Source organism: Ochotona curzoniae, unplaced genomic scaffold (assembly GCF_017591425.1).
Source record: "Ochotona curzoniae isolate NIBS_2020 unplaced genomic scaffold, NIBS_Ocur_1.0 contig_1071, whole genome shotgun sequence".
Lineage (NCBI taxonomy): Eukaryota > Metazoa > Chordata > Mammalia > Lagomorpha > Ochotonidae > Ochotona > Ochotona curzoniae.
The window spans coordinates 27,275,717-27,300,447 of NW_024464939.1; the positions used below are offsets into that span (position 1 = coordinate 27,275,717).

At 43.0% G+C, this 24,731-nt stretch overlaps 1 protein-coding gene across 3 annotated transcripts in view; it reads right to left on the bottom strand.

The window, feature by feature from the left end:
• CHD7 (chromodomain helicase DNA binding protein 7) overlaps window positions 1–24,731 on the bottom strand; it is a 193,145-nt gene that overhangs the window by 109,044 nt on the left and 59,370 nt on the right. For all 3 annotated transcript variants that reach the window (XM_040995066.1, XM_040995072.1, XM_040995056.1), the window contains exon 2: window positions 11,807–13,651. In XM_040995066.1, the coding sequence (XP_040851000.1) occupies window positions 11,807–13,477 (1,671 nt within the window). In that variant the 5' untranslated portion in view covers window positions 13,478–13,651. The remainder of the gene's footprint in view (window positions 1–11,806; window positions 13,652–24,731) is intronic.

The window sequence follows — 24,731 nt, forward strand, 5'->3', positions numbered from 1 at the left end:
CGGCCTGCTGCCCTTTCGTGCAGGGAATGGCTTCCCACTCGCCGGCACTGTGCTGCAGGATTTGGGAAGGCTGCACTGCTTAGATCTTTCTGATTTCTTGTTTTTTTACCCTAATCTGAATTTTTCCCCATAAAAAGGAACTTCCGCTGTTTCAAAGTGTGACAAACACAAATGTAAGGGATTATTACAGTTTTATTTGGTAGCAAAATTAAAAATAGCCAAGAAGACCATTTACATTCATTTTGAATATGTGAAGTTTACCTTTTGGAGACAATTTTTATTCATCATATTAAGCAAGAGCTCAACTTGATCTGTCACCTGAAATCTCTGAAAACTGATGGTTTTCACCTTGATTAAAATTAGGAAAAAACTAAATACTGAGAAAGCAGTTAATATTTTACACCTAGTAAGATTGTAGAGATACAATTCAAAAGAAACACAGCAATGTGACAGTAATTTTTGTTTCCCTCCTCAAATAGAAAAACATGATTAACATTTATTTGTTTTATGGAGAACATGACTAATTGATTTTTAAAACGCTGATAATGTCCTGTTTCACAAAATAAGGATAAAGTCTTTTCAACGTAGATATAAGGGTAGAAAATGAAAAAGAAAGCATTCCAAAACCTTATTTCAACAACCACTGTCACCGCAGTTATTATAAAAATACTTCACATTTATTGAGCACTTATCACACACCACACGCTGTGCTAAAAACTTTGCAGCCATTATCTTGCTTCATTCTCAATAATAATCCTGTGCAATTGGTATAATTATTATTCTCAGGAAACAAAGGTTTAGAGGATGTTAAGAAAGTATTCAAGATGACTAAATAAAAAGTTGGAAGACCCTATGCAAATCGGGTTCAGTGCCTATGAAGCCTGAGGTCTTTACAACTCTACCTAGTGCTTCCCTAGCAATCTGTGCCAACACAGACGGAAGAACCTGACAGTACTCGCCAGTGGATGCCAGAAAAAGGCAGAGAACGCAGTGCAGTCATCGCAGTACTGCGCGCGAAGCCACTGTTCTAGATAACTGAGACACAGACTGAACAGCGAATCAGTGAGTATGTGGAAGATCTTTACCTTTGTGTCTCTATTGCCATGGCTTTAAATAAATGAAAAAGAAAAAATGGCATGAGAAGACTTTTGGCCTAATAGTTAGCAACTAGTCAGGGTGCCTGTATCCCATAATGGCATGCCCAAGTGGAGTTCTGGCTCTGCTTCTGATTCTAGTTTCCTGCTAAAATGTAGGAAGGTTGGGCCCAGTGCGGTGGCACAAGTGGTTAAGGTCCTCGCCTTACACGCCTGGGATCCCATATGGACGCTGGTTCTATCTCAGCAGCCCCGCTTCCCTTCCAGCTCCCTGCCTGTGGCCCGGGAAAGCAGTCAAGGACGGCGCAAGGCTTTGGGACCCTGCACCCGCATGGGAGACCCGGAAGAGGCTCCTGGCTTCGGATCGGCATAGCACTGGCCGTTGTGCTCACTTGGGGAGTGAATCATCGGACGGAAGATCTTCCTCTCCGTCTCTCCACTCTGTATATCCGCCTTTCCAATAAAAAAAAAATAATAATAATAAAATGTAGGAAGGCAGTGGCTCAAATAGTTGGCTCCGTGCCAGTCACATGAAGCCACCTGGATTGTAAGACTAGCTCACAGTTCTAGCTATAGTATTTTGGGAGTAAACCAAAGGATTGGAGCCTTCTAATCTGTCTCTCAAACTTTATTTAAAAAATTGTGAAACACTAAATGAAATATACTGATGATATTTCATCCCTTAACCATTTATTTATTCCTCATTTCAGTATTTAACATGCCTCAAGTAGTCAACATGAAAAATTTATTAAACAAATTTTATAATTTGACACTTTCTGTTCTGTTAATAAAGGAATGGCTAGTCTTCTTGAAGATTTACTTATTTTTTATTTGAAAGGCAGATTTGAGAGAGAGAGACAGACAGAGAGGCTTTCCATCCACTGGTTCACTCCCCAAATGTCCACAATGGCCAGAGCTGAACTAATCTAAAGCCAGGCACTTTCTCTTGGAGTCCAAAATGGACACAGAGTCTCAAGGCCACAGGCAAAAAGCTGGGTCAGAAGTGGAGCAACCAGGACATGAATCAGTGCCTATATGGGATGTTGGTATCCCAGGGCACAGGAGTAGACTGATACTCCACTGTGCTGGAGTAATCATTTCCACACTGCTTTTTTTTTTTTTTTTTTAAATCTTACCCCTGTTACCCTAGCTTAAGGACCTTAATATGAACACTGGTTTTTAATTTTCTTTCAAAAACTAAAGCTGTAAGCTTTGCGTTTGGCTAAGAATAGATCTTATCCTAGACTGAGCTAAGTCTTGAGCTAAGTCTTCTACCGCTGTCTCCAAATAAAACACACACCTTATTGATTCAGAGGTCAAGTCAGGCGAGATGCTGAGCACAGGGGATGCCAAGCATCTTATCTGATGTAAAGAGGACCAGATTCTTGGCATGTCCCATTGTTTGGATGAACACATTTAAAGTGAAAAGAGAAGATATTCAAAGGAACAGCTGACAAAAATAAAATACTACTCACTTATTAAATCATCAAGCATTTTCCCTAAACAACTGAGTTACCTTCTTAAAGACAAGTTATGCTCCATGCATTTCAATAGCTTTCCTCCACAGAAATGCCTTTGTTGTATCTGCCAGCCAAAAATGGAGTCAGCTCAGTAATGGTGCAATTTAAAGCAAAGTCAGCACATCTACTTATTTATTGTTCCAGTTCCATTTCTCTTTGTGGCTACTTATAGATTAACTATAGATTTACAGCTATAGCTATAGAGAATGAAGAGTAACATTAAGACATTAAAACTAAGGTAAATTCTCCAAGTTCATTCTTCACTGTCCATTTTTGGCAGCCCCCAAAGTAGTATTAAGGTTGGACTTTCTACAGACTGACAGGTATTCAGAAGCTTTCTTAAAATTAACAGTTGAAACGAACACATAACTCTAAATAACTTCATAATTACACAGAGAAAGAGAGAGAGAGAGAAAATGTTCAAGTTAACGAGCCACACGTGATAGCCTATTGGCTGAAATCCTTGTCTTGAGGATTCATGTCCTGGCTGCTCCACTTCCCATTCAGCTCCTAGCTTGTGGCCTGGGAAAACAGCATAGGACAGCCCAAAGCCTTGGGATCCTGCACTCATGTAGGAGACCCAGAAGGAGTTCCCAACTTCGGACTGGCTCAGCTCCAGCTGTTACAACTTCACTTCTTGGAGAATGTACCTGTGTGTGGAAGATTTTTCTGTCTCTCCTTCTCTCTGTAAATCTGCCTTTCCAATAAAAATAAATAAATCTTTCGAAAATAATAAAAGAAAAAATTGTTGAGAAAATTTATCAAATGCATGAGCGAACAGCTGAATTTTTAAACAGTCCTATAATCACGATGTTTATCTGTATACTCCCCCTACATCAAGGAGCACATTGAGATGTGTTCCTTCAAAACCCAGTTTCAGAAAAAGGATGAAATTTCTTGCCTATTCACTATCACAGAAATGCACACTGCAACTTCTTAAACCTTTACACTGAGCAGCAGCTGACAAGAGACTTCACAGCTCACCAAATGCTAATGTCAGAAAGTGCTCCAGCCAGCCCGGGATGAGATGGGAAGGGCAGCTAAGTGAAAACACCTCCATTCAAGAAACTCTCAACAAAGTTTTCCAGCATCACTACTTGCCCTTCCTCAACTCTTAACGTCATCACCCAAACAAACAAAACAAGAGCTCTTGGAGCTCTTGGGGTAAGTCACTCCTGCTTATACCTTGAGACGACTGTGTTGCACAGTTAAGGGTAAAAAATCCAGGAATTCTCGTGAAACCTGTGATACATAACTTTAGAATCAGACACAGGAGGCAGTGGGAAACAGGGAAAACATACCTTAAAGGAGATCAGAAACATTATGCTCTTCTTTAAGGATCATCAAAATAGACATGTTTCCTTCAAATAACTGCCTTGCAGTGGTTAAAATCAGAGGGAAGGTTACGCCTTGCAGCCTTCCCTGACCACTGCTCTCATACTGGAAACTGGCCAAGAGAAAAACAAGCAGGATGATGAGTGTTCCTGTAACTATGTTGACTTTTTAAAATGGTGTCAATTCTTTGTCATTTTGTCAACTTCCTTTAAATTCTCTGCTACTACTTTTGCTCCTACTTCTGCTACAGCATGGAAAAGATAAGACTATTTAAGTAAGATTTTATCTGCCTGGATTTCCAAGAAGACTGTCTAAATGCATCTACAGCTAGTTCTAGCTGTTTGCCTGTATCTTTTTTTTTTTCACACTAGGGGAAGAAAAAAAAAATCTTACTCCTAGTGACACATCGTCACCTGCTCAAGTTTTACAAAGCAAAAGTACAAGTTCGACAACAAAGGAAAAATGAAGGCCATCTTTCTGTGGTTACTTGGAGATTATCTATAGATTTACAGCAGTAACCACAGAGAATGGAGAATAACATTAAGATGTCAAGACTAAATTCTCTAGATTAGTTCCAGCAATGCCTTTTCCCCAACAGTCCCCCAACTCATTTCACAATTATCTTTTTTCTGTCAATTATGGTTCTGTAGTCCAGAGCCTGCCTTTCTGAATGAGTGTTAAAGGAAGGCAAGAGCAGCTAAGAAGAAAGTGAAAGGGGAAAAAAATTAAAAGAGGCCTGAATCATAATAAAAAAAACAAAGGTTTTCTCTCTTACCTTTGCAGAACCAACAGAAGCAATTTGACTAAAGACAAAAGTACTGAAAGGGTCTGTACTGTACTGTACACTGCAGCCAATGGGGGAGTGAATCAATTCATGGAAGATCTGTATTTCTGTATTTCTTCCCCCACCCTCTAACTCTGTATTTCAAATCAGCATATGTATATTTAAAGAAAAACACTAAATTTTTATCACCAACAGTATCCCTTATGCTCACAGTAAGCAACACTGCTTTCCAAAGAAAAGCGGTAGAAAAAGTAAGGCTATGGTGCAGGTCATGCATGCTTTCAGACCCTGAAGTGAAAGGACAGATAGAGTTTTTCCACTGCTTTAATGACACACTTGATATTTTCTGCTTTAACCTATGGAAATACTGACCTTGAAGACAAACCAACTATGTTGAAGGAAAATGAAGAGTGAAATGCATTAAGTGTAGTACACACAAACCGAGGTAGTTGGAGGAAATACTGCAAAGCTTCCATCAAAAAGAACGCACTGTTGAGAAGTGACTGACCCAACATGAAGAACACTAATGGCTGGGAGGCCTGCATCACCCAAAACTGCAGGAAGTACATATAGCAGTCACCAGCGCAGCAGGAAGAGATTTTCTCTCTGTGAGCACAAGAGGGGTGCTCCATTCCCAAAAGTCCAAACTAGGGAGCCTGTTTTCTAAGGTGCATACGGAAAAACCTCCAATATCTTAGATGAAACCTGGTCCCTCTTCTTTATTTCCTCATTTTCCCAACACAACTTCAGCAGTGTCAAAGTGTGAGTGATGTCAAAGGCAGAGATGAGAGGCCAGTGCTATGGCATAATGCATTAAGCCACACTGGTTGGGGCACCAGTGAGTGTGCCAGCTTTTCCACTTCTGATCCTGCTCCTTGCCAATGTGGCTGGGAGAGCAGTGAAAGATGGCCTGGACACTTGGTCTCCTTTACCCATGTGGGAAACCCAGAATAAAGCTCCTAGCCCATGGCACACCCCAGCCTCTGTGGCCAAATGAGGAGTGATTCAATGGATAGAAGATTGCTGTTTCTCCTTTGTAACTCTGTCTTTCAAATAAATAACTTTTTAAAAGATTTATTTATTTTTATTGGAAAGTCAGGGAGGAGAAATACAGGGAGGAAGAGAGACAGAGAAGAAGATCTTCCATCTGATGGTTCACTCCCCAAGTGTGCCCAATGGCTGGAGCTGAGCTGATCCAAAGCCAAGAACCAGGAACCTCCTCCAGGTCTCCCACATGTGTGCAAGGTCCCAAGGTTTTGTGCCATCCTCAACTGCTTTTCCAGGCCACAGCCAGGGAGCTGAATGGAAAATGGGGTCACCGGGATTAGAACCGGTGCCCATAAGGGATCCCGGCATGTGCAAGGTGAGGACTTTAACCACTACGCTATCGTGCTGGGGCCCAAATAAATACGTTTTTAGGAGGAAAATAAGTTAGAATGATCTAGTATCATAAAGAAGGCATTTTTCTTTCTGATCACAACTTGCACATTTGATGCTTACGTTGCATGCCCACTGTTTTCCTTGAGCTCACCTACCTGTTGCAAATGACTGCGCATGCCTGGAATTCTGTTTCTACTGAGTAAACAGTCAACTTCAATACTTCAAATTCTGTCTCTACTCAAAATGTTCTTGGAGAGGGTTTCCACAGAAAAACTATTTGTAAAAATGTTTACACATTGTGGAAAGCACAGTTTTGAAAACTTAACCACCAGTTCTTCTAGGTCTTTTGTTATTTGTTTATTCATTCATTTATTTGAAGGATACAAGTAGACACAGAGAGATCTTCCATTCACTGGTTCACTTCCCCAAACGGCCTCAACAGCTTGGCCCAGTGAGGCAGAAGCCACGAATCAGGACCTTCATCTAGGTCTCCCTTACAGGTGGGAGGGCTCCAGGCACGCAAGTCATCCTCCACAGCTCTCCCAGAAATATCTGCACAGAGCTAGATCACAAGCAGGACAGCACAGACAGAAACTGGTACCCATACAGGATGCCAGCTTTGCAGTCCATGAACACTGGGACCCCTATGTACACTCTGCAGCTTAATTTATTCAGAAACCTAAGAACTTGCCAGTAACCTGAAGGGCAATACACTTAATCAATCTTTCTTTCTTCAGATAAACCCTTCAAATGAACAAAATGCCATAGTCTATGCTTTCCTTTAGGGTTGTTCTCATCCAAGTTCACAGTACACAGATACCAGGTCCCACTCCTCTCTTTACACCCCTGGGTGCTGTAGGATGCCCCACAGGGAGGAAAAGTTCCCAGTGCAAGGACACAGGCGCAGGACCAGGAGCTTTCTGGTCCATACCTAGCTCCTGCAATTCTAGTAACTTCAAACTCCTCCCACTTTTCTCATCCTTCACATCTCAGCAAAGATATCACTACCATTTCCCCCAGTACAAGCTTTCCCATTCCCCAGTTCCATCTCCCCTAAGACAGGGTCACCCACTGCTGGCATCTGCTATGGACTTTTCATAGCACATTCTGCCCTGGCACTTTATTCCCAAAGTTCCAGCAAAACTGTTCTCTCTCCCCAAATAGGAAGCTATGGGGAACTTCAATATTTGATAAATGTTCCTGAAAGCCAGGAAAACAAAGTCAAACCACTATGATATTTGACACTGAAATAAGGTAAGATTATGTTTAAGGATTTGCAAAACAGGCCATCTTGAACCATTAAAGCAGCATCACGTCTCTGAGTATCACTTTAAGGACTTCAAAGGTGTTACTGCCAACCTCACCTAAAACCCTTACTTCAGAGACAACAAAACTGATGCCCTAAGGCTAAATGACTTGCCCCAAGTCAACAGGTTGGCAATCATTTAGTGGTACTTCCACTGAAAAGCTAGGACTCCAAAGCCTCGACCTAGGATCTCAGAAGGGCTGTGAGGCCACAACTATTCCTACACGACACTGAAATGTTATTTGCCCTTCATGCTCATTCCCTGTGAACAGACAGTGGACATTTCCAGAAGTTCATGACTTACACACAGCATTCAGAAGCAGATATGAGAATCTAACACTTGAGAAGACAAAACAACCTCATCAACTCTTTGCTTTATTTTCCATTTAAAATTTTTCTTTATATTAGCATACAATGATTCATTATTTTAACAAATCAATATTTTAAACTTTCTTCAGTCAAAATTCCTGAGGCAGTAAATATCTATTCACATAACCCCCACAAACACAAGTTATTTGGACTCGCCAGTAATTTTTCAGAACACATAGGGATCTGAAATGAACAAGTTTAAGCGCCACCATTCTAACCAGCTATTGCTTCCGCTTCTCTGTAAATCTCCTCAGTCAAAAGGCTGGAGCTCCCACGAAAGACTACGTTCACAAAGCAAAACGAACAGTTTTAAGTGTTTCGATTCAATGAACTTCGGCCTTTTACTGAGCTTTCCCTTTGCTGGCTGTTCGACAGAAGCTCAACGTGGTGAGCATTTGGCAGGGGAGCGAGGATGCCACTGTGCAGCATGTGCATCCAGTATCAGAGGACCTGGCTTCAGTCTCAGCTGCTCTGCTCCCAGTCAAGCTTCCTGTTCATGCGCAAGCTGGGCAGGTAACACATGATGCCCTGTCACCCAGGAAACACACCTGGACGGGGTTCCAAGTTCCCAGCTTGCGCCTGGACCAGCCCTTACTGTTACAGGCATTTCGGGAAAAACTCAGCAGTTGGATGGTCTGTCTCTTTCATTACTAAAAAGAAATTTTTAATTAAAAAAAAATGTTAAGTTTATCTTTAAAGATATATGTGTTCTGAGGCCACTGCCGTGGCACAGTGAGTTAAGCTACTATCTGCATTGTTGTAGCCCATATGGGCTTTCAGCTACTTTTTAATGCGCCTAGGAAAGCAGTGAAAGCTGGCAATGTTTAGGCCCCTGTATCCACATGGCAGATTCAGAAGAATCCCCTGACTCCCAGCTTCACATTAGCATCATCCAGGCCACACTGGCCATTTGAGGACCTCTCTCAGTCTTGCTCTTTCTCTGTAACTGTACGTAGACTACCTCTCTCAGTCTCTTCATCTGTAAATCTGCCTTTTAAATAAATAAATAAATCTTAAAAACAAAACACAACTTGGGTTTCAGAACCTAAGACAAAAACGTATCTTGTATTTTTTAAAAAATTTAAGAAAATAACAGTAAGCACGCCTATCTGAATGTGGCAAACACTTAGAAAACTTCCATGGGTATTTCAACCTATTCTAGCAGTTCCCCTGCTAGCTAGCAAAGTTTGGAGTCAGCATTTTATCTTATATGAAAAATAAGACAATTTTAATAGCACAAAAATATCACTGGCTAGGTAGATCCACTAGAGTACAGTGTACGTCGTTTTTAGGAGAAAGAGGAGACACTTTCAGCGTGTTGGCATGTTGAGTTACCCGTGTCATCCTCCTTGCACACTGGGCCACATGGATGAAAGGGAGGAGACAGCTCCACAGATCACAGTTAATACTCCCTGAGGTTGTGGTCCATATTTAACCTATTCCTTTAAAAACAAAATAAATGCTCCACTGCATCTATGTGTGAGATGACATGATAATAAAGTATTGCTTGCAGTTCAAATAAGAAACTAAGGAAGAGGAAGAGGAGCCTGTGCACCACTGAGTGTACACCACTGTGGGGATGCAGTATCCGCCACCCCACTTAGTGGCAACATTATTCACAATGGGTTTTATTCTTTTCATCTTGCAGATAAAGAGCCCAAATCAACTGCCTGAAGTTACCAAGCTAGTAGGTAGTGGTGCTGGAGTTCAAACATCCTTCGAATGTCAGTCCGTGCTCTTTCTAGTATTATTTTCAAAGCTTCGAAATCTGAACAGGAAGCCAAATTAAGCCAGAATTGAAGACAAATAGCATGGACAGAACAGAAAATGTAACTGTACTTAGAACGAAAATCCTTCAAATGTCCTTGTCTACGCTCCTTTACGAATTCTGAGTTTGTCTGTAACTACTCATTCTCCAAGGTAGCCACCTCGCCCGGGTTTTCCCAGGGCGCCCACAGGGAACTGTGGCATGGTACCCCTAAAGCACAGACTGCAAGTTCACACCCAACCTCTGGAAGCGCAGTGGAGGCTTCCGCACCCTCAAACCCCATGAGGCCTGGGGATAGCCACGGTGCTCATCCTGCGGTACTTCAAACTGCACCAGTCCTCAGGAGAACAGAAGAGGTGTTGGAACGTCAACTGGGAGAACCTGCTACTGTGGGAAATCCCTTCTTAGTGAGGAACTTTCAAGCAATACAAAAAGAGAAATTCCTGTAAATTATCACAATTTTTTCATGACACCACTCAGTCTGTTCTCAGGAGGGTCGTTCCTCCCGAGGTGAACATGAAAGAACCAAATCCACACCGAATGTCCAGACCACCTCTCCCGCAGCACCTGCGCAGCCGACCAGCCCCTTTGCCTTTCCCACCATTCCCAGCAAGCCCTGACGACAGCCTGGGCCAAAGGTCCCAGTAGTCCTTCCCCAAGAACCTAAACGCGTGTTCCCCTTCTGCCCCGGACAGTGCAGGTCCCGCCCAGAGCCCTCCTGCTGCCTTGTAGAGCTGACTTCCGGATTCTCTGAGAATACACAAGTGTGTCAACAGTTATCTGCCTAACTTGCCACCTTCATGTCCCCAGGCAAGGTTGAGACTGAAACCTCAGAATCCCTACACTGAACTATTTCACTGAGATGCCCCAGGGACCCTGTTCTCTGACTTTTCCTGTTACTCTGCTTCAACCCCTTTTGCTCCCAACAGCTGATCCCACACCTAAACCATGCCTGTTAGTATAGACAACAGGTTCACACTTCACACTTCAACTATTGCTCCCCTATCTATCCTGTAAGCTGACAGAATGCAAGAATCCAACATCTGGTCCCGACCAATACTTTCCAAATGGAAGCCTGTCTTGCATCTCTTTTCTGTGCATCAAGATCAACTGCAACATGTGTGTAGAAAAATCACGTAAGCCACCAGAAACGTCTTCCAGGACTGTGGTCAGCAGATGGTTCAAATAATTGAGTCCCTGTCACCCGCAAGGGAGACCTGGATTGAATTTTCAGCTCCCAGCTTTGCCACAGCCCAGTTCCAGCTGTTATAGGCATTTGCAGCAAGAAACCTATGGATGGGCACCCCATATCTATCTACCTCTCTCTCTCTTCTTTTAATGTTTAAAGGAAAAACACTATGCCTGCAGCTCTAAAATCATTCACTGTGCCATCCCAAACCAAATATGCAATCCTAGCAAATGATCAACACATATTCTTGAACAGCACTCAGAACAACTTGTACATTTTAAAAGCAATTTAAATGTCCACGGATCTGTAGTGCAAACACCAAAACTTACAATGAGATAGTATCTTTGAGAATGCTATCACTTAAAACTTAATCCATATTCTTATAAGCTTTGAAGGATAACAAAAAATTCAATTTACAAAAAAAAAAAGGCAACTCCTTCAGTACTTTGTACTGAGATCAAACTCTTTCTGTAGACTACTGTGTACTGTGATTTTTTTCCTATGGTATGCAACTTAAACTCACAGTTTATGTTTCAAACATTCAGCAGATAACAAAATTAGTAGTACATAAGAATGAATACTACAACTCCCTCAAGAGAAAAAAAAAAACAAGCATAACATGAAAGGAGAGATATGGCAGACTACCACCAACATCTAATACTTCGCTAGAAACCAAACTTCCATTATGTTCTTAAAAGAAGGTAGGTAGGGCGAGAAACAACAAGAAAATAAAAATCACTTGTGTATTGTGAGTCCACTGTGGGCAGGGACCCAGTTTCAGGGAACTATCATCCAGCTAGATCCTTAATATCTAGCATAACTCGTGGGACGGGAGAATTCAAGAATTCAGGAATGAATGAATAAATGCATAAGCACATAAGTGAATGAATATAAAGAAAGGGAGTAATGGGGGAAATGAGATCCTGAGGCAGCCTACAAGACGAAAATGAAGGTACTCATAATGAATAAGACTTTTCCTGAAGGTTCAAGGAAATTCTTTTAGACGAAGTCAGCCATGCTGAACTTTACAGTGCAATGAGGGCAGTTCAGTGTCCCCTTACCTGATGCACAGGCACTTTCTGCGGGGTGTTCTGGGGTGACGGGTGGAGCTGTGCCCAAGGCTGGTGATGAGGGTGAGGGGGTGAAGACTGGTGATGCAAGCCTGGGTGGGGCTGCAGCGGAGGACAGGTGGGCAGCTGCTGAAAAGACGGCTGCTGACCAGGATGTTGTTGGCCAGATATCAGTCGTTCCTGGATTGCTTGTGGATCTGCAAGGCCAACACCAGGACAACCATTTGGTCTCATGTGCCCGGCCAACTCCCTCGGTGCCGCGGACATGCCCATAAACGAACGAGACTGCTGCATGTTTCTGGGGCCCATATTCCTCTGTCCGATTCCCATGGCACCAGGGGGCTGGTGAGACGACTGAGGGTGGGGCATATTTGGATAACTGCCAACTTCCATTGGTATCCCAGCACTTCCGGGCCTGACTTGCGGAGGTGGAGTGCCTGCTGGATTACTCATTGCTTTCATGGGTGACATGGGAGGTGGAGAGGCATAAGTTCCCTGAGGCTGTGAAGGATGCATAGTTTGTGTGTTCATTTGGTTAAGTGAGCCACTGGGGTGGATGGGCTGCTGGTGCATTAGTCCTTGACCACTGTTTGATGGGAATCCTACAGCATTGGGGTATCTAGGTACTGATTGATTCATTGGAGTATTATTTGTAAGGCCTAAATTTTGATTCATCCCTGTATTGTTAACTAATCCCTGATTTAGGTTACTGTAAGGATATCGAGAATACTGCCCTGAGTTGTTTATAGTAGGAGAGGGGACTGTCTGGCTCCGAGAACTAAAGTTAAGGGTTTGTGGCCGAACAGTCCCTTGTTGAGGAGGATTTGGGGAGAATCTGGGACTGTGGGCAACGGATTCTCCATGGAGAGCAGTAGGGGGGTGGTGATGGAACTGTTGCACCGAGTGACGCAAAGAAGGTGCCAAGCTGGGACTCTGCTGGGGCACGTGGGACAAGTGGCCAGGTCCTGAGGTGGCAATGAAAGGATTTCCCTGATTAAGGCCCTCTTGACCTTGGGAAAACTGGCTCATCCTCTGTTGTGGCTGCCCATGCTGCTGCATGGAAAAATCCCCACGTGCCAGATAGCTGCCCATTTGCTGCATGTGCTGAGGGTGGCCCTGTGCAGGGGGTCCCGACGGAGCCGTCTGCGGCGGCTGCGGCTGTGGCTGCTGCTGCTGCTGCTGGTAGGGGGCTCGGATCTGGTCTGGTACCTGAACAGCCCGGGGGCCCCACATGGAGCCACTGTCCACAAAAGACTGCCCGTGCCTTTCATTCTGCATGCCAGGGTAGACTCCCATCTGACCGCCGCCACTGCCCCCGTGGGGCACCTGAGGAACGGCAGGGGTGTGGTACTGCGAGTGCGGAGACGCCAGTCCGTTCCCAGGGGCATTGCTCATCATCCTGTTAGGCTGGTCCATCAGATGCATCTTTTGTTGTTCATACTGATTATAGTGATCAAAATGGGTCAACTTTGTTTGATTCTGATTAGTGGAGGGGTGATGAAGGGATGGCTGTAAGGAGGCAAAGCCTTGGTCTATCGGCATTTGCTGACCCATGGGATTTACTGGATTTTCAGGGTAACCACATTCTCCAAGGCCTTCCAGGCCTTCGCTGAAAATATTCCCATCCTCGCCAAAAAGACTCATCATTCCTGGATCCGCCATCTTCTTCCAACACACGGCTCCTCCAAACTACAGCTCAGGAGCTTGTCTGTGCTTCACTTCACTGAGGTGTTTGTCCTCAAAGCCTTTAATCCTTAACTAATCTTCTTCATGTCATTCCATATTTCCTTAATTCTCTTGGACCCTGCAGTGTCAGGCAAAGTCTGGATATAGGTCCTAGAAGGTAGTGGGAGGAGGGGAGGAGGAAGAAAGAAAACAAAGAATTAGGAACAAATGATAAAAACGGCCTGTATTTTACACATTTGAATTTGGTTCCCATCAACAATACTAATCTAGCCCCCTTGCTGGGCTGTATTTTATAAATCTAGTTCACTTTAAGAGAAACTCATTAGCTTCTACCAGAAGCATTATTATGATCGGTTACTTAGAAAGCAAGCAAAACACTAACCTTAACCTTAAATTAATCCATTCACTACACTTCCTAGCGTTCCATTCTTGGATGGAACAGAACAAAAGAACACAACATGAAGCAGCAGCAGCTGCCACAGCAGGCAAGCAGATGTATGAATATAGTCAAGCAGCCCATCTGCTGAACTAAAGCCCTGGAAATGCTCTGGTTACCAACAGCCCGCCCTTAACCTTATTCCCCTGAGCAGTGTAATCAGATGAGCAGCAGAGCACCGAGGACTGTGAAAAGCTCAACTTAGTTAAATTGACTAGAGGATTATATAAATTCCAAAATCAGTCATTTTGTACAAATTAGATATTTACAACCCACATAGAATCCATGTAACAGCAACAGAGGCATCTGACGAGGAGGTGCCGTAATGAGGGTGAAAAGCAAGCTTGAGGACCATATAATAAATTCATAACTTCATTATGCTTAATGGCAGAAATACACAAGATTCAGAAGGAGACTAAAAGAAAAGCTTTCGTTCTCCAAGAGGACCAATTTCTCTCATGGCTCCAGGCCCACCACACTCCCAATCTGTGCTGCCGGCAGAAGCAGCCCAATCACCAGTCTCATTATTCACCCACAGGCCTGCTGGGCTTTGGTGATGGACCAGGAGCCCATGTGACCACTCAGAGAAACTCTTGCTGGATGCACACTTGCACACAGTGACTATTCTCATTAGTGGAAGCACAGAACTGTCCCCCAACCCAACGAGGCCAAAATATTTTAACTCTCAGTGCTGCCCTAAGCTCTTGCGAAGAAAATCCAGACCCCTTTCAGGTGGACAGAAAGTGAGCCGGTGCCTTCAGCATCCTAGCGGTTCACACTCCATACTGCACTCAAACTCCTCCTAACAGACTGTGTGTCAGATTAAATAACCAATGTGGAGAGGGCCAGAACAATCCAAGTGTGTTTGTAGGGTGCTAATGAAATCAACCATCTATCTAATAAAGAACTAATTCACAGGGGGAAAAAATGCCTGAAATCTTAGACATCCTTGGAATTCAACTCATTTTCTTCTTCTTTTATAAGCATATTAAGTATTGTGTGAAACTAGCCCACTTGAAAAAAAAAATTCTTGTTGAAGAACTTCCAAAGCAATGTTATAAACAGGCTCAGTCATAAATTCCCTGACGCTTCCACAGGAGCACAGGCTAACCAACACTGCTGAGGACTTAGCAGTCAGACAGACACAAACTCCCTCTCCGCCTGCCCTCTTCAAACATCTTCCTAACAAGGGGGCAGTTTTGCTTACAGAAAATGTAAACAGCATCCCTGTTCACTGTCAGGACTACAGCCCTAACACCTGAGAGGGTCTCCAGGTCTGCAGTTTCCAGGTGACAGCTGTCAGCTGGAGCCAGAGGTCTCCTCACTCCGCTGCTAACTGCCACAAATTTTCTGATCTACTTCCTCCAAATACAGAGGTCAGATGGATGAAAATAAGATGGGTATGAAAGCCGTCTTACTAAAAACATGCTGCTTTACTACTCAACTGCTCAAAAATCCAAACTGAAGAAGTAGAAATCTCCAGAGCTAAAGACAACAAATATTTACAAATAAAACTCACTCCTACAAAGCCTAAGGAGTCACTCCTAATGTATTCATTTCATTCTGACCTTCAAGGGAACAAATACTGGAATGGAAATGACAGTAGCTTAAACTAGCCAAAATAACTCATCAACATAAACTTTCAAATCACCTTAAAGAAAATAATGCCTGCTTATATGTCCTGGGTGGCCTTATTTTATAGAAAATGGGCCTCATTTTCCAGGGCCACCAGGAAATGATAGTGGCTGAATAGTGGCTCCAACCTGTTCCCTTGGGAGGAAGGCCTGACTCAGTGGTCCTCTCTGTGAGCCCAGAGTCAGGGGTAGGGGCAGTGCCAGCCTGAAGAAGCAACGATGGAAATTTATTAGGCAGCAACTAGGGGGAAAGAAGCTGCCTACAGGCACTGGTAGGGACAGAAAGATAGCTCTCAGAGATGGCAAGATGCTCGCTTCAGCCTTCCATCTCCCTAGTCCTTCCTGCTAAGAACCCATTTCTTGTAGCCGTGACAAAAAATGGTATTACATGCTATCAATAAAACATGTCACCACACCCCAACTTCAACCACACTCCGAGGTGAGCCCCAGACAGAGAAATTAAAAACCTGCAGCTCTGTCAATGATCTGTCATCAGGAATCGCTCACACTCAGCCAGCCACCAACGCCTTCTTGCCCCTTTTCTGACCTCAAGGCCCGGCTGGCAACTATGCCAGGAATCCATCTGGTAGCTGCATTCCATATTTCTGATTTGGGCTAATCTAATTAAATTATTTTGGTCTTTTTCATTTATTTGATAAAGACTTCTTGCATGTTCACTTTCCCAAGTCACAGCTGCAACACATAATTTTGTGATTTTATAAAGGACACAAATTTAAAACTCCTTTTGAAGGCTTCTCCCTTCTCTACGTGTTGTGCCTGTGTTTTGCACATCAAGACCAACACCATTCAATGGGCCACAAATGAGAGCCACAAAGGTAATTTTGCTTCTAAAAGCTACATTTTAAATATAGCCCCAAAGAGCTGAAACTGATTTCAGTAATTTCTATGTAACTCGAAAAATGCAAAAGGCTGCTATGTCAGCGCGTGATCGGTATTACACAAATGAGACAGTTTACAGGTTTTTGTAAGTCTTTGAAACCTAGTATGCATTTTATACGTCTCACATGAAAAATGCACACACGGGATTTTTGTCTACCATAAAACGTGTTAAAAAACAAGAAACAGGAACAATGAATTAACAGCGGTCAAATAATTCTCACAATTATCATCTGGATAATAAATTTTCAAATTGCACTTATACCTGACTTGGCTTGATATGAAGTCAACTTAACTCTCAGGGCCAGCGCTGTGGCACAGTGGGCTATCCCACCCACCTTTCATGCTGGTTTTCCATAACAGCACAGGTCTGACAGCCAGGTGCTCCACCTCTGATACAGCTCCCTCCTAAGGCCTAGGGAGACAGCACAAGATGGCCAAGTGCTTGAATCCTGTCACCCATGGCAGAGATCTGGATCATGCTCCTGATTCCTGCTCCAGCCTGGCCTAGACCACATTTACTCTTTTTAGGATATATGTGTCTCAAGTACTTCCTGTGACCCAGGTCAGGGTCTCTGTGCTACCAGTGAGTAAAATCGCACAGACAATTCTTGTCCTCACAGGGTTTCCAGCAAACTGAATCGTAAATATCCATTTCTCAAATGAGAAGTAGGATCTCAGATGTGATGTTATACAAATGCCTGACACAAATCTACAAATACTTCCTGACAATTTATAATAATTACGGTCTAAACAGATGTGATTTCATTCAGTAAACAGCACAATTCTTGGAAGACATTGGAACTTCTACACAATGCCTACTAGCAAGTGTGATTTAAGACATGAGCTGAAGTTGACAGTTGGTAAGGCATGTGTTTGGGGAAGAGGAGGCACAATGTAACTGTTTAACTACAGAACCCCATATGCAGATGCACACTGTAAAATCAGTTACAAATATTTTAGACCTAGCATGTAATCTGAACGCCTTCTAATTCAAGCTCCTCTTCATTCAACAGATGGGGGAGATGTTTATAGAATAAGAGAACTCAATATCTTGTACAATGTATCTTCGCGATGAACAATTCCCAAAATGACAGAACTGAATGGATGGAACAGGGGCCAGCATTGTGGGATAGCTGGTAAAGCTACCACCTGCAAGGCAGGCATCCCATTAAAATGCCACTTGAGTCCTGGTTCTGTACTTCAGATGCACCTCCCTGCAAATGGCCTTGGAAAGTAGCAGAGGGTGGGGTTCATATCCTTTGACTCCTGCACCCATAAGCCAGGCCCAGAAAAAGCTCTAGAACCCTGGGTTCGGTCTGGCCAAGTCCTAGAATTTGCAGCCAAGTGGGGAGTTAGTCAGCAGATGAAGGATTTTCTTCTCTCTCTCTCTCTCCCTTCCCTTCTGCCACTCCTCCTAGGCCTTTCAAGGAAATAAAAATAGGTCTCTGTGCAATAGCCCAGAGGCTAAACCCTTACCTTGCATGCCCTGGCATGCCATGTGGGCACTGGTTTGTGTTCCAGCTGCTCCACTTCCCACCCAGCTCCCTGCTTGTGACCCACAAAGCACTAGAAGATGTGGGAGTCCTGAAGAAGCTCCTGGCTCCTGGCTCTGGATCCGCTCTGCTCTGGCCATTGCAGCCACTTGCAGAGTGAACCAGTGGAAAACGAAAGATCTTTGTCTCTCCCTTCTCTAAATCTCCCTTTCCAATAAAAATAAATCTTTAAAAAAAAATAGTGGCAGCTGAATGGTGAGGGTCAAATCTTAAAAGCCTACATGAAATCTGGATGGGTTACTGACACAGTTGCTGCCATCACTAAACAGAAGCATTTTAAAATTATACTATACCTAACTTGGGAAACAAGCATGTTTCAGCATCAAGCTGGTGAATTGGTGAATTTTTAGCAGCAGGATGAAAAGCAGCTAATCCAATAAGTAAATGACACAAAGAAAAAATTTTAAAATGGGGATAGAAAAAAAATAGATGCACAAGAAACTGAGAAAAAAATAAGCTATAAAATACGTATATCTTGAAAAAAACAAGATAACTTGCTATCAAATTATAAATTAAAATTTAACCTTTATTAAATTATATGTTTGATGTAAATTTATATATAGACATACTGAAGTGAACTACTGTCCCCTCAAGAGATTACAAGCACTTCTGAGCTGTTGCAATCTTTTCAAAGTAGAATAGCATTTGTGCAGCAGGACTTCAATCTGGCACCACAGTGCTGGACAATATTTTTGTGTCACAAAAATGCACTGGAAACTACCAAGAAGATAGTGAATATGCAACATGATTTTTCTGCAAAATAGTTCCCATACTTCAATCATTCTGCATCAAATTATGTTCATAAGATGCTATCAAAGCTAACTTCATGATCCTGGGGAGGGTGAAGCAGCTGAGGCCTGGCTGTGGACATGACTGCTGCCCCACAGCCACGAGGTGAGCCAGCAGGAACTGCACCAGCCCTCCACGCGTAAAGTATGCTGCTGCTTCACTTCTGCCCTCCAGTTCCCAGGCCAGTGCCTCCTGTGGCCCCACTAACTGGAAGCATACAGGGAAGAGAGTTCTGGGAAACAGCCTAGGCCATGAGACACAGCCACTCTACCATGAATCACCTCCCAATGGTATCCCTACTCACCCAAGGATAACTCGATAAAGCAACATCAATGCAAAGCTGAAGACCATGAATTCCATGGTGATGCCAGCAAGTACAGAAATTCTGCCCAGTCTACCCAGAGCAGATTGCTGGTGTTGGCTATTTCTGTGTCATTGAGTATTGACAACCTAGCCCATGGGAAGCACTGTACTTCATACTGGGACACAAAAAGAAAAAAAAAAGTCCATGCAAATTTTTTAAGTGCATCGTATATATTATGTGAATGGATTCCCAAATTTATCATGGATTTTTTTTAATAATGGAAACAAAGTTCTGGAAGCAAGAAGAAAGTATTTATATGAACCTTGTTGGGGCACAACAAGAATTGCAAATAGTTTATATCTCTAAGCTATCCTGTTTTAAAATGGCTTAAAAATGATTTTTATTGTCACAAAAAAAAAGGTAACTTCACTCATAAACCTGCAACACACAAGGGCAAGCATGAAATCATGGGACATATAACTATTAGATGCTAAAGACTATTCTATTATTATATTGCTCAATTCTTAATTGCTCTCCTTCAATTTCCCTCTCCCCTTCCAGAACAGGCACAGAACAGGACTGTGACACTGTTTCCAGAGACGTGAAGTACATATCAGAATTTCCAAGAATCTAAAATTGAAAAAAATAGCACAACACCTCCTCACCACCCAGCGAAGACACTGCTCACTCATTCAGGTAACAAGCTAGTGAGCAGAGTAAAGATCCACATATTGACAGGTGGACACAGATGATAAAGGGCAGGGCCGGCAACATGGCTCAATAAGTTTTCAAGCACTAGCCTCTCATCTGTGTGCCAGTTTGTGTCCAAGCTGTTCCACTTCCAATCCAGCTCTGTGCTTATGGTATTGGAAAGCAGCAAAGGATGGCCCAAGTTCTTGGACCAAGTGCCCACATAAAAAACCCAGAAGAAGCTGCTGGATCCTGGCTTTGGACCAGCTCAGCTCTAGTAGTTGTGGGAATTTGGGGAATAAACCAGCAGTTGGGAGAAATCTCTCTCTCCTTTCTGCAAATCTGATCTTCAGATTAAAATAAAATACAATCGTAAAAAAAAAAAAAAAATACAATCCTAAAAAAAAAAAAAAAAAAAAAAAAACCAAAAAAGATACACTGCTTAAACTGTGTTCAAATGGAAGCCCTGTCAGCCAGTATCCACCGCAGCCGCTGAACCATCAGAGGGACAAGATGACAAACGTCTATGCTTGCTGATATCCATACAACCAATGAGGCCCCAGGAGCTACCGGCATCAGAGAACCAGCTCACCACAGTGAAGGTCCAGATTTGCCTCATGGACCAAATGCTGCCCTCTGCAAACTCCCTGGCCAAGATCACACTTACTCCCTCCTTAGCAGCCACCACCCCTATGTTGCTGTTTAAATTAATTACAATTCTGTTCCTTTCTCATACAAGCACACCGGAAGTGCTCCACAGGTACACGTGGCTGGTGATGACCTAGCGGACCGTGCACAGTCTGCCATCACGCAGACAGCTCTCCTGGCGGCACCAACAAGAATCTCCTGAAGGAGACACCTTCAAAGATCACATGAAACAGCAGCAACCTCTTTTCATGAAACATATTTTCTCTTGAGGATGAATATTCTTTCAAAGGTCCCCTGACTACCCATGTATGAGGAAACAGGTAGCCTGCTTCCCATATAGTCCAGTCTACGTTACCTATACTTTTAACCTTTCTCTAAGGTTAAAATTACACTTCTGTAACTCTATAAGGAGAATTATACTTCTCCTTTCCTTAATATCTCCCAAAATATACTTTTACTTTTAATGAAATTTTTTAAAGATGTATTTATTTTTATTGGAAGGCCAAATTTAGAGGAAGATATTCTGTCCACTGATTGATTTCCCAAAAGGCCAAAATGGCTGAGCTAAATCAATCCAAAGCCAGGAGCCAGGAGCTTCTTCCAGGTCTCCCGCATGGGTACAGGCTCCCAAGGCTTTGAGTCATTCTCTGCTGCTTTCTCAGTATACAAGCAGGGAGTTGGATGGAAGTAGACCAGCCAGGACACAAACCAGTGCCCATATGAGATGTTGGCACTTCCAAGGTGAGGATTAGCCAACTAAGTCATCACACCAGAACCATAATAAATAATTTTTATCAGGTCTTTGGTGACAAAATTTCATAAATACTTAAAAAGTATAACATGGAGTTTTTCAGAAATCCAGGTTAATCAAAGTGTCATATTAAAAATTTTAGTTAAAAATTAAAAAGAGACTACACTGATAACCTTCCATTTCCATCCTTATCACCTCTGCATTTGCTGACATTCCTTGAAGAGGCATATTTTTAGTAGGGAGAATTATGCTTTGAATTGAATCGTGTAGAGAAATGCTACCATTTATGTCAGCACCCCCTATGGCAGCGAAGGATGTTTCTAGCTATTCCTTCCATCTAGCCAAACAACATTCATGTAAAAAATACTTCATGTGTGTCTGGTTGTGGCAAAGCACTTAACAGGCACTGACCACAGGCAAGGCCTTGTGCTTTCCCAGGCCACAAGCAGGGAGCTGGATAGGCAGCAGGGTCACCGGGATTAGAAATGACACCCATATGGGATCCCCGCGTGTGCAAGGCGAGAACTTTAGGCTACCATGCTGGGTCCCCTCTGAGGTATTTTACAGTTGACTCATTGCCCTACTGGTGTCTCCTAAATACTTCCTATCTCCCCTTTCTTCCCATTCACACTATCTCTGATGTAGTCATTCCTTCCCTTCAGTGAAGAACAAAACAAGAGAAAGGAGTCTAACTGGTTCTCCCAAGTCTGGTCTCAACACTCCTACCACTGCTAATCAAATGACCTTCTAAAGCAGATTGCAATCGTGTCCCTTCCAGATGAGAATCCCTAAAAGACTTCCCATAACCTCGAGGACAGAGTCCAAATGCTCCAACTGTGGGTAAAGACCTTTTGTATTCTCCCTGCCCTCCTTCCCTGGAGCACTCACTAGTACCCTCGGGAGGGACAGTGAACCACTGCGAGTTTTTTCAATCATCTCTTTGCTTTTTCATACCTTCCGGCCCTTCACACTTGCTTTCTCTTCTTCTCTGGCCTCCTTACTCCAGGCCCCTCACTGTGCAACCTGGCCTCTTTTTCCAGGCAGTTCTTTGTTACCAGCCGTCTGTCTGGAAAGCTTCCTGACCTTCAAGCCCTCCCTCTTCAAGCCCGTTTTGAAGCCCTTGCCACACAAGAGTTACAAAAGCACCAAGCACACTACTGTTCTTTGTTTACCTGCATTTCTCTCTCTCTGTCAACTGAAGCCATTTAGATTGTGATCCTGGGATAGTACCACCGGCTCCCTGGGAGTTCATGAAAAATGCAGGATCCTAGACCCGCCCCGATCTGCTGAACCTGAAGGGCCCGAGGTAACAACGTGTGTGCCTGTGGAAGCTTGCTAAGTTCTGCTCTCAGATTCTGAGGCCCTCCCATTTTGTGGCTACAACTGACCACACCATCAACAAGAGGAGTCATTAACAACAAATGAGACTTGTCCCTAAGAAACAAAAGTCAAGTGACAAAAAAAAAAAAGCACTTCAAGAAGGACAGGTAATAATTGCACTTGTAAGCAACAATACCTTTAGTGACAAATTTTAATCTGTAATGGTTTACAAGAAGTGGGCCTCCAAAGGTGGCTTAAAGATATGCCCGTCTGTTTGCCAATCATTTTTGCAATACAATAAAAAATGCAGTTAACCTCAATATCTAATGCTGTATGTTACATAACATGCTATTTCATCGGTTTCTTGCAGAATTTGTTTCAGTTATTTCCACATGACCTTAAGGAGTCTGCATATTCTCAGCTACCTTTCAGATAAAGATGTTTTCCTTCCTCCACATAGTCCTGGAGTTCATGTGCTTCCTTTCAAAGCAAATAATGGCATGACACATGGCTACATGCTTATGCTACAGTACTAATGGTTCTAACCTATGGGATCAAAAGGAGTAAGTATTATGGCCGAACATGTAAGTTGTACCACTAAGCTGAAAAATCACAGATATTACGTCCTTGAGACAAAGGCACTGACACTCAATATTCAAATATCACTCCCTGAAGCTAACTCTTATGCACAGTAAGCCCACCAATAGCCAGAACCCTGATCCTAAGAGTCACCGGCCCCAGGGCTCACCAGGAAAACACATCCTGCGTAGTCCTATACACAACTTAATGTAGCTGAACACACACTGGCTCCAGTTCTGATAACACTGTAGCACTCAGCACCAAAGGCAGCTGTATCTGCTTATATCATTTATGTCTATAAAGAACATGTATAAAATGTTTAAAATGTGCATCCATTCCAAACCTCTTACTATTCTCCTAATCAATTTCAGTTTCTCAATGGTGGAAGGGAAAAGTAAATAAACAGACAGATCCAGTCAAAAGTAATGGTGATTTTTTTAAGTTGTGTTATTTGGAACAGGAAAAGGATAAATTTCTGAACTGTGCTTCAACCTACCTGGCAAGAATGTTTACAGTGCAGACTGATGGAAGAATAATATAAATTTACAGACCACTAGGATGTAGCATGCAAAATACAGTAAAATATCCTGGGATATTTTAAACAAATGAAAGCTGATGAGTATAAAAAGGCCAATGACACCACATGTTTATTAGCCTAACAAAAAAAAACTCCACTAGCAAATGCTTTTCCCATTGGTTCTAGACCTATTTCAAGCTACTGGCTTGATAACACTCACGCATGGAACATCTGGGCAGTGTCTAGCTGACAGAGAAAGAGTGTGTGTAGAGAAAAGAGAAGGGAGGACTGTGCTGTGCCCAGCACACTGTGTCTGGCGATTCCCCAGCAACCACCAGCTTCGCTAAAGCTGAGACCGACCTGCTGGGGATGGTCAAGATGAGGCAGGAACAACCTGCTGAGGCGATAGACAGCAGCCCACGGCCCACTGCTCTCCTAAGAGCCATGTGCTTTGTACCCTTAGTGCAGCAGTCACTGATGAACTGGTACAACAATTTCCTACATTCTTTAATGTGTCAAAAGGGTCTATAAAGTTGAAAACAGATTTTTCATTCCTCCATACTGCAGGTGAAGTTTCGCAGTGTACTGGTTCCTATCTGGTTTCAAAGACAGGAATAGAGGGTCCCTCAAGCAGTCTTTCCTCAGACACATGGCCTGCATTCTCTTCATTACAGGAGGAAAAAAGAAACCACCTTCTTGAGCAACATGGCAGCTGAGAATAATCTGTCTTTTCTCTTAGATACAACAGCACATTTATGACGAGAGGAGGCCTTGTCTAGCATTTAAAAAATAAAAAAATAAACAAAAGGTAGATGTAAGAAGACACAGTGGACAAGGGTCACGTGGCCGACTGGAAGGCTCTTCCAGGAGGCGTGCCTGTTAAGATGCCCTATCACATTCAAAAGAAACACACAAATCATAAAAATTCAAATTGCCATCAGAGAATCAAGTGATAAAACAGTGAAACCAAACTGTAAAAGAGGGTTGAGGAGGCCTTTGGAGGAAAGAATTTTTGGAAAACAACACATAATATCAATAAGATAAATCTACAGAATGGTGAAAAAATAAAATTAGTATTTTATTCAGTGACTGCGGTGTTAAATTTGTGC